The sequence below is a fragment of the Pagrus major genome, chromosome 7 (assembly GCF_040436345.1).
Source record: "Pagrus major chromosome 7, Pma_NU_1.0".
Lineage (NCBI taxonomy): Eukaryota > Metazoa > Chordata > Actinopteri > Spariformes > Sparidae > Pagrus > Pagrus major.
This window is the reverse complement of record NC_133221.1, coordinates 18,129,668-18,143,068: the sequence shown is the minus strand read 5'-3', so window position 1 is coordinate 18,143,068 and position 13,401 is coordinate 18,129,668. Positions and strand designations below refer to the sequence as shown.

The following is a 13,401-nucleotide window of genomic DNA, read 5'->3' as shown; positions in this document are numbered from 1 at the left end:
TATTATGACAACACTAATAGCTGTACATTTCCTACAACCTGATGGTGTTAATGCATGACTCATGTATCCAGGGCTCCATCTGATAGGTCTAATGTTTTCGCATGCTGAGTGTGAATGCATGTTTCTGAAATCAAATTTTTACTCAATGGCCAAGGGGACTGGTAGATGAAAAACTCCACCGGCAAACCATATTTTTTACCGGCCAAAATGTATACATTTTGGGCATGACTCCAGTATCTAATTATTAAAAAATGCTGAAGGAAAACAACCTTAAAATGATCACAGAAGTACTTGGGAACCTGGAGTACAAGTCAAGAATATAGCTGAGTATGATTTTCTTAAAAGGTGGTCTCTTTCATGTTTATTGCACATGTTATGAATTATTGGTCAGCACTACTTTATAAGATTTCAGTGTTTAGATTTAATGACAGAGGTGTCCATGGGGGAATTGGCCCTTGTCTTGGTATTCATGAAGCCTCTTATATTATAGATCCACCACTCTGGACACCAGAGACAGTCAGCTCAAGGAATCAGTTGACCGTATCCATCTCAAAACATTTATAGAAGTTGAAAAATTTAGAAAATGACCATGTTTGTGTGACCAAAAACCTAAAAATAGAAAATGACATCGCTGTAACAATAGCTGTAATTGCAGATATATAGAAATTGAAATCTGATGACCGTCATTGTGTGCATATATTGATGCACGGCACAGCGATGAGCTGCACAAACACAAAAGGCCTCTCATGTGCTGGATCAGACTGGAGAATGCGAGTGCAGATTAAAACTGAAGTGGCCGTTAATGCCTGGATGCATGACTTGTACTGTAAAATCCCTTTATGTCCGAATGCGCTTTAGCCTGCTATAATTATAGCTGTAACTGGGAATGCTGTTTGTGCGCGCGTCTATCCCCTCTGTGACCCTGCGCTGTCAGCTGCCAGAGGATCAGCCCCTCTATCTGACTTGTCCTGAGGTCAGAGGTCAACAGCAGGAGTGTAAAGGAAGAGTCACAGAGGTCAGTGTCATCCTGTCTTGAATGAGTTTTGAAGCAGCCGCACTGGTCAGCCTGTTTACATAACCACCTGGATATAGACAAACTTAAAGGAAGATGGCTTACGATGATGGATTACAGATTTTAGATGATCTTTGTGACTAAACTTTACACAAACTTACCAACAAACTATTTTGTGCAGGTGCAACATGTGCCTGAACAACCAAACACACACGGTCCTGGTTTGACACACTGACACACATCTCAAGGGGACGGCCCGTAATGCCCGCTCTGCTCCGGGCTCGGTCAGCATTCATTCCTCTGTGTACTGTAGCACCCGTTAACCTGCACCAGCTGTGTACACACAAACACACACACACACACACACACACACACACACACACAAACACACACACACACACACACACACACACACACACACACACACACACACACACACACACAGACACAGAGATACACAGAGATACACATACACATACACAGATACATTCGCTTCCTCCACCTCAGGGGACTTTTTGGCCAATGAGCTAGCTCTCCTGGCCAGTTGGCCCTCTCTGTTAGTATGCAGTTCTCCAATCAGCACATTCCTCTTTCTCTAGACACACAGGGAGACGATTTTTTGGCAGCGCACACACAGGGTGGGGTAACGCTCATATCCTGTCCCCTGACCTCAGATTACACACACACATCCACACAGTCACTGTACTGTTTTGCTCACACTCGCACTCAAAACACCACATTCTTACTCTCCAAACATACAGCTTTTCCTCTGTTTTGAAGCAGCTGTCACAGTCACTCTTTCAACCCAGAGGCCCTCAGTGTCTCTCTGCCCGCTGCCAGCGACAGAGCCGGCGTGGTTGTGCCAGTCCACGCCTGTTGTTATGCCCCCACACCAGCACAGACTCTCCTCTGTCCGTGTTAATGACCGCCCTCCCTTGCTCCATCTTTCCATCCCTCCAATTCCTCCCTCCGGGCACGGCTCGGGCACCAGGACTAGCCTGGACAGAACTCTGTCTCCAACAACAATGATGCTCCAGTTCACTACAATCAATTTGCTCTGATTGTTGTGCTTGCATGTCTGTCAGTGTTATTTTAAAAAATATATAAACAAGCCTAAGAGAAGGACAAACAATGAAACAGAGTGTAACGCAAATTTGCTGCTGTGTTTTTGGTCCCAAGTTAGTACATTTCAGGCAAGTGTGTGCACCCAGGCATGAAGTCACAGCTGAATGTTGGCCACCCCATTTGAGCTTTTTTCGCTCAGTGAATGACAAAGCGCTCAGCAGCGCTCAATCACACACTCCCTCTCTTTAAAACTGTCTCTCTGGCTTTGTTTTGCACTGTTTTTTTTCTCTGCAACTGTCTCCACTCCCTCCATCTTCGCTTTTTTTCCCTCATGATTTCACAGTGTTGTGAAACCTCAAGAGTTTTCTGCACAGGAAGGATCAGAAATCGGCAAAAATTCAACCCAGTCTGGCAATCTACATTCTCAATCCTGAGGGGAACTTCCTCTCTGATTCTGTTGTTTTTCCAGGCAAACGCCACACACCCGTGGATAGTGACAAGAGTGTGAGAAAGTTTAAAGACACAACACGCCGAGTCAGAGTCACACATGGGACTCCCAACCCAGTGCTGGTCTATCCAGCCCACCTCCCTCCGATATGCTGTTGAACTTTGGCTCCCTCTCTCTCCTCATTTTCATTGTTATTCAGGCTATGTTCCCTTCTCTCCCCTTGTGTTTATCACCTCCCTGTTACCTTTGATTTGAACCTTTTTATTCCTCCTCTCTGTAGGTGACTTGTTGTCACCAGTCAGTGTGGAGGAGGTGTCGGGATTGAGGCTAAGCAGTCCTTTGGCACTTGACATAGCATACGGTGTTATCACTGGACACGGGAAGGGGAATAACTGAGAGAGTTTGCAGTCGTGGGATTGTTTGTGTGCATAAGGGAAGTGTGTATGTATGTTATTGAACTGAGTAGGGTGTGTCTTCATGCATGTTTGCTGCTCTGTGTGCTTTTGGGGTTCCAGTTAAGTGGACTTTGTCTGGCATCCATTGCTCTCCAACAAACTCTGGAAGCGGTGGTGCCGGTCCAAGGCCGAATGAGGAAGGGAAGGGGTGGGGCTGGGTGTACAGTGGGAAAAGGGGAGGGTGGTGGGTGGAGGAGATAAATTGTTGAGTCCCATGTGAAACTTGCTCACATGGCTTCCTTTTTGCTCTGCTTACTATCCCGACTGCCCCCAATAACCGTCAGTTTCACCATTGTTCTCTGCCTGGCAGTTATCTACTAGTTGCCTTAATCATATTTGGGTTTCGTTGCCCAGAGCAGGTTCATCATGTTTGTTCACCGGGGGCTAATGTAAGGCCAAACAATGGTGTTATCTCCTTGCCTAGCCGTAAATGGACTAAGCCGTCAACATGTGGAGCTCAGTAGATTTTGTTTAAAGAGGATTATTATTATGACTCAACCCCTGTAAATGTGTCAGCTAAAGCAGAGGCTATGTGTTTGTGCGTGTGGTTCAGAGGACTATCTGGTTTATGTGTGTGTTTGTGTGCGCAGTTGTGTATTGTTTGTGTGGTAAGTATGACTAACATAACGGTGTGGTGTCACTGTCCTCTCTCCTAGGTGACATCACGCAGAAGGGCTATGAGAAGAAGAAAGCCAAGCTGCTGGGCTCCTACATTCAACATTTGCCAAGTAAGACCAACTCTTCTTCTGCTCTGTGCTGTCTTTCTCTCTTTCCTGTGTAATTTTCACATAATCTTTCAGCATTGTTCATGGTGCGGTCACTCTGAGATGTGGAAAGTGATCATGTCAGAAGAAGTCATGACTGGAAGTTGCATCTCAGTCGGTTGTTCTTCCTCTTCTGTGTAGAGAATTGCATAGAAGAAAACAACAGCTTGAGTGTGATGTTAAGTGTTTCTTTTTTCAGCTCAATAAAACTAAAACTTCACTGAGTGTCCAGTGTGACTCTAATTCTCTTTGTCCAACTTGTCTGAGATAATTTCTGGCTATCTGTGGCACTCTAGTGGCCAAAATGGGAAGTGCAGATGATAACCAAGCGCACAGTAACATCAAACAACTGCCCCACTGTAACAAATCCCCAGAATAACAAAACCACTGCGTGCCTCAGAGCTTGTGCAGTGGACTGTGAACACAATTATCTGAAACCACTGTCAGTTTACAAGCACTCACAGAAGAAAGGAAGTACCCAACTTTAACTGTACTACTCTGAGCCAGTCACCTCTGTCCTCGTCGGTAAGCTGATCTGATCCGTTTTTTTCTCAGTCAGCTGACTCACACAAGGGTGTGGTGTCTCCTCAGGAAAAAATGCACCACATTAGCATCGGCATGAAAAAGTCCTTCTTGATGTGTCACTGTAGCTTATTTAAAAAGTGGAATATTTAACTTCCCTCCCTGCTAATTTAACCTTGGTCTGTTTTAGCTTGAGCACACAGGACGTTGAAAAAGTCGGCAAAATTCTGAAACTCACTTGAATAAGTTCCATTTTTAATACTTTAATTAAATTCCAACGGTTGTTAGTGGGTTCTGCTTTCCGTCGTGTTTTGGGCACCTTGCCCTGGATGTCAGAGCAGCTATTGGGAAGCTTTAAAGCTCATCCTGCTCCCGCAAACATCCCCTAAGTCCCTCTGAACCATCATCTCCTCAGAGACTCTGTTGCCCAGGCCCTCTGGGAGGAGAGGATGGCTGACTAAAAATATATTTGTTGAATCTAGCCTAGTTTCATGTACTGCGTTAACAGTATAAGTTCCATCAGTCAAGTACATGTCCTTATTTCACTTCGTGCTCAGAGGCTCTGTAGTGAGGACTAAATTTAGAGCGCTTCTGGGAGGATCATATAATATTTATGCCTACATGTAGCTGTAATGGAATTATGTAAAAAAACAACATGTGCAAGTTCCCAAAAGCTCATGTTTGTATGATGTTTATTAATGTTGTGTTCTTATTGCTTTTGTTCTGCAGACGTAGATCTGTCCCTGCCAGATGTTCAACTTTCCCCGGGCCACAGTGCCGACCCCAGCCCAAGTCCTGAGGCCCCGGGCCCCTCCACATCTTCAGCCTCCAAACACCACCGTGCACACCGCAGTGGAGGGGCCAGGGACGAGCGCTACAGATCAGGTACAGCAGAAAAACACACACTTTAACTAGAGTTGCACTCAGTAGAGTGCATATCTCAGCCAAGGCCTAACAGTCCCCTTTTGTACTCACTTAATGATACCAGCCACCAAAAGATGCCCCTTTTCCTCAAGATCCATGCGTTATTCCCTGAGAAATGAATAAAAATGTCCAAAAATTCCCTATTTCACAATGTTAAAGAAAGCGAGATAAAATTCTTGGATCCGTCTTTTTATCTGAATCTGCACCAAAAGTTAATGGAGTCTATTCTGGGCCAGAACCCATCCTCCATCTAAATTTTGTGAAAATCTGTTCAGTAGATTTTGTGTAATCCTGCTGACAAACCAACCAACTAACTGATATGTTGACGGAGGTAGTAATAAACCATAAAACACGACAAATAAATATGTCAATATCTGTCTTTCTGTCTGCCTCACTTGTTTGTCTCACTCTCTTTGCTCTTACTGTTTATGTAGACATCCACACAGAGGCTGTGCAGGCAGCACTGGCCAAACACAAAGAAGAGAAGATGGCATTGCCCATGCCTACCAAGAGACGCTCAGCCTTTGTTCAGTCTCCCATAGACACCTGCACACCTCCAGGTAAACTAGACTTCTCATACTCAGTGTCTTGCTGGTCAGTGTCATTATAATGGGACCTGCTTTTCAATCAGAAACCTTTTGATGAAACACAATTAGAGATGTGGTCTTTTGGGCTTGATATTGTAAAACACATCTAAATATTATGGATTTTCTCTTTCCATCAGACACATCTTCTGCATCAGAGGATGAGGGCTCACTGCGCAGGAAGGCAGCTCTCAGTGCAGTGCTCGCCCAGAGCCTGCAGAGCCCAGATTACTGGATCAACCGTTCCGTCCAAAGCTCCTCCACGTCCTCGTCTGCTTCCTCCACCCTCTCACATGGAGAGCCCAAGACCCAGCCACAGCCCCAGCTCCAACCTGCTGCTTCTGTGTTGGCTGATGTGCTGGCCTTCACACGCATTGGTAGTCTTCACTGCTAAATAGCTCTAATATGAATACATAACACTGATTGTTGGCTGTTGTTCTCATTCACAGTCACTTTCTCTTCTCCTCCAGAAAACAGTGTCCCCCCAGATGTGACGTCCTCCACTCCCCAGGAGAGAGGATCCAGAGTGGACCTTCCCCCAGCGGTCAGGGGCATGAGCCGTGGGCAGAGCCGCTCTAGCATGCTGGATACAGCTGACGGTACACTCACCCTCAAAGAAGCACAGATGTTATCACAATTATATTTCAGGGTGTACAACTCTGCTAATGTGGGGAGAGAAATCACATTAGACTTAATCATATTCCTGAAACGTGGTAACTGTCATCTGGTTGTTGATCTTATTCAGATTTGGGAGGTTAAATCATTTGCATGTTCTAATCACAGCTGTTGTGTGACATTTTCTGTTTTGCATTGACCGAATGTGTTGACGAAGCTGATTGGAGAGCGTTCAAATCAATAAGCAAATCTGCCCGGAATCATCTCCAACATCATCCTCATTTCACTGTGTGGTGAATGCTGCTAACGACAGATATTTTGTGTTCTTTCTTTTGGGTCCATTAATCCTGTCCCTGTCTTGCCTTTCATTTAAAAAAGGAAAAAGAAAAGGTAATATAAATCGAGCCCGGGGAAGGGGAGGGATGCTGAAGAGGCCCAAATCAGCTTGCTTTCCAACCTGGAGTCTGTCTATCTGTCTCTATGTTCGTCTTGTGTCATAGGTTTAGACATAGAGAACCTCTCCTAAAGGTCGTCCAATCTGTGTCTCCTCGAGTTCCGATTTCCCTTTTGAATCTTTCCTGCTGCTGGTTCTGATCCTGACTGTGTGCTAGTGCGTAGGGTTCTGCCTATGTGAGAATGTGTGATCAAGTAGAGATTTGTGTTAGGATAGAAATGCATGTGTGGGTGTGCGCTTGTGTTCTGTTGCTTTTTGTTTACATACAGTATGTTTGTGACGGTGACGGTGGTTGTTCTTGGTGTTTGTGCAGGCGTGCCTGTCAGCAGCAGGGTGTCCACCAAGATCCAGCAGCTGTTAAACACACTCAAACGGCCGAAGAGACCACCACTCAGCGAATTCTTCGTTGATGACTCTGAGGAGATTGTAGAAGGTGAGACACAGTAGTGTTCATGTGGTATTAATGTTCTGTTTTTCCTTTTGATAGAAAAAAAAATGGGGAAAAGTTTGAGTGTATTTTTAAAAGATGGACGCTAGCATTTGATATTGTATGGACATTTTCTTGGGTTTTGAATGTCTGATAACTAGGGCTGCAACAATTAGTCAATCGATTTGTTGATCGAAAGAAAATTAAAGGTCCAGTGTGTAGGATTTAGGTGAAATTAGGGGCAGAAATGTTACATGACACTCATAATGATGTTTTCATTGGTGTTTAATCACCTGAAACTAGAATCGCTGTGTTTTCTTTCCCTTAGAATGAGCCTTTTATATCTACAGAAGGAGCAGGTCCTCTTCCATGAAGTCTGCATATATTACACCGCCATGTTTCTTCAGCATCCCAGAACAGACAAACACTGGCTCTAGAGTGCCTTTTCTCGGTTTTCACATTTTTAGAGGAACACTGTAGGGAAGGCTGAGGTTAGGGGTGTTCAGTTATTTGCAATCTACAGCTACACCACTAGATGCTCAGGGTGTAATAGTAAACAGAAGTCACGGTTTGTACCTCAGTTTTGGGGTCACAGTTTGGTACAAGGGAAGAAAAGGCAAGAAGAAATCCCAAATACATAGGGCTAGGTTTCTTTTAATTTATTTTCATCAGATGGTAGTGCAAGTTACAGTTTATTCTACCTAGTTCCACCTGAGATTGTTGGTACAGCTTGTAGTGCATTAAGCAGTAAACAGGAAACATATACTCCCGCATGGGTCATATATTTATGCAGGGCTGATAAAAAAAACCAAAAACTAAAAGAAATATAGGCCCTGTCTGCTTTCACATCTAGAGACAGCCTTGATAAGTTGTTGGACTGCTGTTTTTGTCCCTCGCTTCAGTGACTGACACATCTGGGTGATGCTGTCTAATATGCGTGAACATGTTTGACGTGTTTCCATTCATACAACTGTTGAACATCACAGACGCACTGTCTTCGGCTGATCCACCACTCACACTCCCACGCAGCTGATTTAAAAGAAGCAGGAAGAGCTTGTGTGTCTTGGGTTTGGGTCGAATACATAAACCGTTACACCCCTACCAGATGCAACTAAATCCCAAACACACTGGACCGTTTGACAATTGTTAAACTGTGTCAGTTATTTTTCAATCAGAAATATTGAACATTTGCTGTTTCCAGCTTCTTAAATGGACGGATTTACTGCTTTTCTTTGCCATTTATGATTGGACAAAAGAAGCAATTTGAAGAGGTCACTTCTGGCTCTGGGAAAATGTCATGAGCATTTTTCCTTTTTTTGCTTTTTTGCTTTGCTTTTTATAGACTAAATGGTTAATCGTGAACATAATTGGCAGATTAATCAATAATGAAAATAATTATTAGTTGCAGCCCTACTGATGACACATTTACTCATTGTCCGTGTTATTAGTTAACTTCACTGTTAACTAATAGATATCAGTTGTGTTGCCTACAGTGTTGTTGCACCATTATTCATCTACTGCTTCCCCTATCATCTTGTTGTCCAGTGCCCCAGCCAGACCCCAACACCCCGAAGCCAGAGGGACGTCAAATCATCCCGGTGAAAGGGGAGCCCCTCGGTGTGGTCAGTAACTGGCCTCCTGCTCTGCAGGCTGCCCTGGCCCGCTGGGGGGCCACCCAGGCCAAGAGCCCTGCCCTCACTGCTCTGGATATCACTGGCAAACCTCTCTACACACTCACATACGGTGAGCAGCGTTTAAAGTCATAGAAATGTCAGTGTGGATGACAAACAGCAGTTTTTAAGTATTTTGTTCTCAGTTTGTGGAGTTCGTGCCATTGTGTCTCCCAAATGTAAATGTGAGATATATCTCTTACGTATGAGCTGGCTCAACTGAATAAACATTTGTTGGCTTGAGCAGAATAACACCTACATGTCCTCTGGTGTGGAGCTATAGTGGGTTGTGGAGTTCATCTCTCCTGGATCAGTTATACAACATCAATACATGGACAGCAAACAGGACATTTTAAAATCATTGTTCACTTTTCTTCTTTACAGGTAAACTGTGGAGTCGCAGTCTGAAACTGGCCTATACACTGCTGAATAAACTGGGCACCAAGACAGAACCTGTCCTACAGCCTGGAGATCGGGTAAGAGTCTTCTCAGTCAGTCCTCACACAGTATGGAAAGCATAAAGGAACACATTACGGAAAATTAGTTTTTCTGTTTCTAAGGTGGCGCTGGTGTATCCAAACAGTGACCCAGGCATGTTCTGGGTGGCTTTTTATGGCTGCCTTTTAGCTGAGGTCATCCCTGTGCCCATTGAGGTACCGCTGTCACGACAGGTAATGCTGCTTCTATGTATTTTGTATTAATGCCATGTATGTGCCTCTAATCAGCACTGTGTATACTGTCTATATGATGCCTAATTGCTCATATGGTCCTATGAAAAATATGGATTTATTTTGATCAACATATTGACAGCTGGAGCGTATGTGTGGTTTTTAATTGTAACAGTTTTGTATACCGGCCTCTCCTTGTGTGTCAGAAGTCTCTTGACCCTTGTCTCTCTTCATAGGACGCAGGCAGCCAGCAGATCGGCTTCCTATTGGGCAGCTGTGGCGTTAGTCTGGCACTGACCAGTGAGGTGTGTCTCAAAGGGCTGCCCAAGACGCCAAACGGAGAGATCATCCAGTTCAAAGGTCAGTCAGCCCAAATGCTGCAAAGCCTGCATCTTTGCCTCAGTCTCTTTGGGAGCCATTAGATCGACTCATTAAAGGAAATACACAGTGTGATGTTCACTGGCCAATTTAACCTCTGTGGTCACTCTGCTTGTAAAGTATTGGCTGTTCACCTTCGATCTTGAAACCTGGAGGTTGCAAGGTGAACATTGTCAATTTAGTGCAGCTCCAAATTAGTGTGCACTTTGTTTTTGCTTTTTGTCAGCTAAAATATTTCTATATGTTTCTTTGTGGTTTTGTGATAATGTTTACCAGGGTGGCCAAGGATGAAATGGGTAGTGACGGACACCAAGTACCTGACCAAACCATCCAAAGACTGGCAGCCTCACATCCCCACCGCCAACACAGACACCGCCTACATAGAGGTGAATAAATAATTTGATTGATTTTACTAATCTTAAATAGATCACATAAAGCTTCAGTTCTTGTTTATGTTGCACTTCTGTTTATTCATCTTATGAAATCCTCAAGGAGAGCTCATCTGACTTTCCCAGATTCTTGAGGCACAGTGTGACTGAGCCTTTGCCGTCAATGCCCCAGAACTGTGAAACATCGTGCAATAGTGAATTAAAAGTTATTTTTTAAAACTGGCAATAGACAAGTTTTTTGCTTTAACTTATTATGAAGTAAATGTTAACTGCACAGTGTAATGGCTATAGAATAATGACACTATACGCATTAAGATTGGTTTGCTATAAACCTCGCTTTCACTATGCAATTCTGTCTGCCACCCTGTACAAAATCTCCTGGGAAATTGAAATTTTGATTTATGGTACAGCCCGTACTGCTTTCATGTCTCCATTATACACTAAATGAATGAATACACTCGAAATTTTCCTCCTCATATTTTCTTCTACTCCTCCCTCCACCCTGACGCTAACCCCTGCTTTAGTTACTTAAGTGCACGAAGCAATACTGAAACCTTTTTATGACTAAAATTGTGACAATTTCACTTACCTCTTCAGTGACCATCCTTCTGCTTTCTTGTTTCCAAAGTGGTGTTGATCATAGCTTAATGGAAATGTGGAAACATATGCTGTGTCCGTCTGTTACCACTTTTAACGACTTTTGAAAACGTATAACCTAATACCTACACGTGTTAGTGTTTGTAGAGAAACTACTCTTCAATTACCCTCAGACAAGTGCTATACATGTCCTTCATATGTGAAATGTATTAATTATATTCATATTATTATTATTATTATCATAATTATTGGTTTGTTTTCAGGTAGCTCGTGCTCTCATTTAACTTTGTCGATGTCTCTATTTGTTTGTCTCTTCCACCAAAGTACAAAGCCAGTAAGGAGGGGACAGTGATGGGAGTTGCTGTGTCCAAGATCTCCATGCTGACCCACTGCCAGGCCCTGTCGCAGGCCTGTGGCTACTGTGAAGGTCAGAGCTCAGCACCTTATGTAACTTATAACTCTCCTGCTTCTCCTTCTCTCTAATGCCGTCTCTCTTAGTCTGTTCTTTAGCTTTATAAACTAGGCATTAAAAGTTATCTTTACAAGTTGAACCTGTGCTCAGCTCTTGAGCTTGTCAGCAGCAGTTTTCACTGGCTGCTTGCTTCATAATTATTTTCCCTCTCTACTGCTCAAAGAGAGGCACCTCAAAGAAGATTAACTGAGGATCATCCTTAGAGAGAATATGCACTCTATTGGACCACAAAATGACATTTGGGGTGTTACTCAAATATGCATCTTTTATATAGTTAGCATCCCTCTTTGCTTATGTGTTTTTGTGTTTTCTGTCTTAGGGGAGACACTGGTCAATGTGTTGGACTGCAAGAAGGATATGGGCATGTGGCATGGCGTCTTAACGGTGAGATTGAATGCAACAATTTGTACTGTATATCCAGACTAATTGATCTTTTTAACTTTGGTATGTAGCACAATGTGACATTGACCTTATGTGTATTTTTTCCAGAGTGTCATGAACAGAATCCACACCATCACAGTGCCATATGCTGTCATGAAAGCATGTCCCATGTCCTGGGTGCAGAGGGTCCACATTCACAAAGGTTCAGCCAATGTCCAATCTTACTTTTACATGCTATATTTGTATAGTTTTATTATTTTATTGTTGACGAATATATTTAAACAGGTAGAAACCATAGACTCTTTACGAAGATGAACAATGTGTCTCCACTTCCTCCTACTGTACAAAACTGAAGCCAAAATATCCCAGAGATGAGGGTTGCCATCTTGTGCTAGTGACGTCATTTGGAGGCAGAGTGATATTAGTGATTGGGCATTTGAGCTGCTATATCGAGGTCCTGCCCATACAACCACCCCACTCAATTGCAAGCAGGGCTCAGCTGTCAATCATTACATCCAACCCCCTTTCTATAATATATTATTATTATTTTATAGGATCAAGGACATTTATCAGAAATATTAAGATGACAGAAACCATCTTTGGGAAAAATCTTCGGGCTCATGACTGCAGCAAGCCACCAGGGGGCAATGAAGATATTTTGGCTTCATTTTTGGGGAGCTGTCACGTCGTCCATCTTTATAAAGCATCAATGGCAAAAACATGTATTATTAAAGGATTTTATTTTAAATGATAAATGTAGACAAATGATGATACATACAGAACCACAAAGCTGAATAACAAAAATCAAGGTGAAACTGTATAGCAAAAACAAAATGCATATAAAAAACAAACTGTTAATACACCATATATAACATATTTTCCTTATCCTCTGATAGCACGCGTTGCCTTGGTAAAGTGCCGTGACCTCCACTGGGCCATGATGGCCCACAAGGACCAGAGAGACACCAACCTGTCCTCCATACGTATGCTCATTGTGGCTGATGGAGCAAACCCATGTGAGTCACTTCTCTTGCACTAACATGCCCTCTTTGTAAAAAGAACGACCGTGTACAGGCATGTTTTTGACTTTTTCAACCCTGTTTTGGTGACGTTTTTGTCCATGTTTGTTATCAGGGTCTGTGTCGTCATGTGATGCCTTCCTGAATGTGTTCCAGTCTCATGGTCTGAAGCCTGAGGTGATCTGTCCATGTGCCACCTCTCCTGAGGCCCTGACTGTGGCCATACGCAGGTACCATATCCATGTACTCACGTGCTCAGTGAAGAGACTGGAGAGCTCATAATCAGCGCACTTCAAACTCACTATTAAGTCATTCAAATGTAGTGCCTCTGAAAATAAGGGTTGTTTGTTGTGTTTTTTTAATGACATGTACACAACTTGACCATGTACCTGACTTGTAGGAAGGAGGAAATAAGAAGGAAATAAGAGGAACAGAGACCAATAAAGAGACTTCTGGTTTTGACATGACCTGGTCACTTATAATTTCACATCTCTTTCTAATTACGTACTTCTCTTGATTCTGGTTATAAACAATGTTTAGGCTGAAGTATTTTCAGT

At 43.2% G+C, this 13,401-nt stretch overlaps 1 protein-coding gene across 1 annotated transcript in view; it reads left to right on the top strand.

Annotated features, from left to right (window-relative positions):
- Positions 1-13,401, top strand: part of dip2ba (disco-interacting protein 2 homolog Ba) — a 48,859-nt gene that overhangs the window by 20,909 nt on the left and 14,549 nt on the right. The window contains exons 2-17 of the mRNA XM_073470077.1: positions 3,637-3,708; positions 4,996-5,151; positions 5,625-5,750; positions 5,915-6,151; positions 6,245-6,373; positions 7,157-7,276; positions 8,816-9,013; positions 9,325-9,416; positions 9,501-9,611; positions 9,845-9,968; positions 10,263-10,372; positions 11,297-11,399; positions 11,764-11,828; positions 11,934-12,027; positions 12,722-12,841; positions 12,960-13,074. Coding sequence (XP_073326178.1) covers positions 3,637-3,708; positions 4,996-5,151; positions 5,625-5,750; positions 5,915-6,151; positions 6,245-6,373; positions 7,157-7,276; positions 8,816-9,013; positions 9,325-9,416; positions 9,501-9,611; positions 9,845-9,968; positions 10,263-10,372; positions 11,297-11,399; positions 11,764-11,828; positions 11,934-12,027; positions 12,722-12,841; positions 12,960-13,074 — 1,972 coding nt within the window. The remainder of the gene's footprint in view (positions 1-3,636; positions 3,709-4,995; positions 5,152-5,624; positions 5,751-5,914; positions 6,152-6,244; positions 6,374-7,156; positions 7,277-8,815; positions 9,014-9,324; positions 9,417-9,500; positions 9,612-9,844; positions 9,969-10,262; positions 10,373-11,296; positions 11,400-11,763; positions 11,829-11,933; positions 12,028-12,721; positions 12,842-12,959; positions 13,075-13,401) is intronic.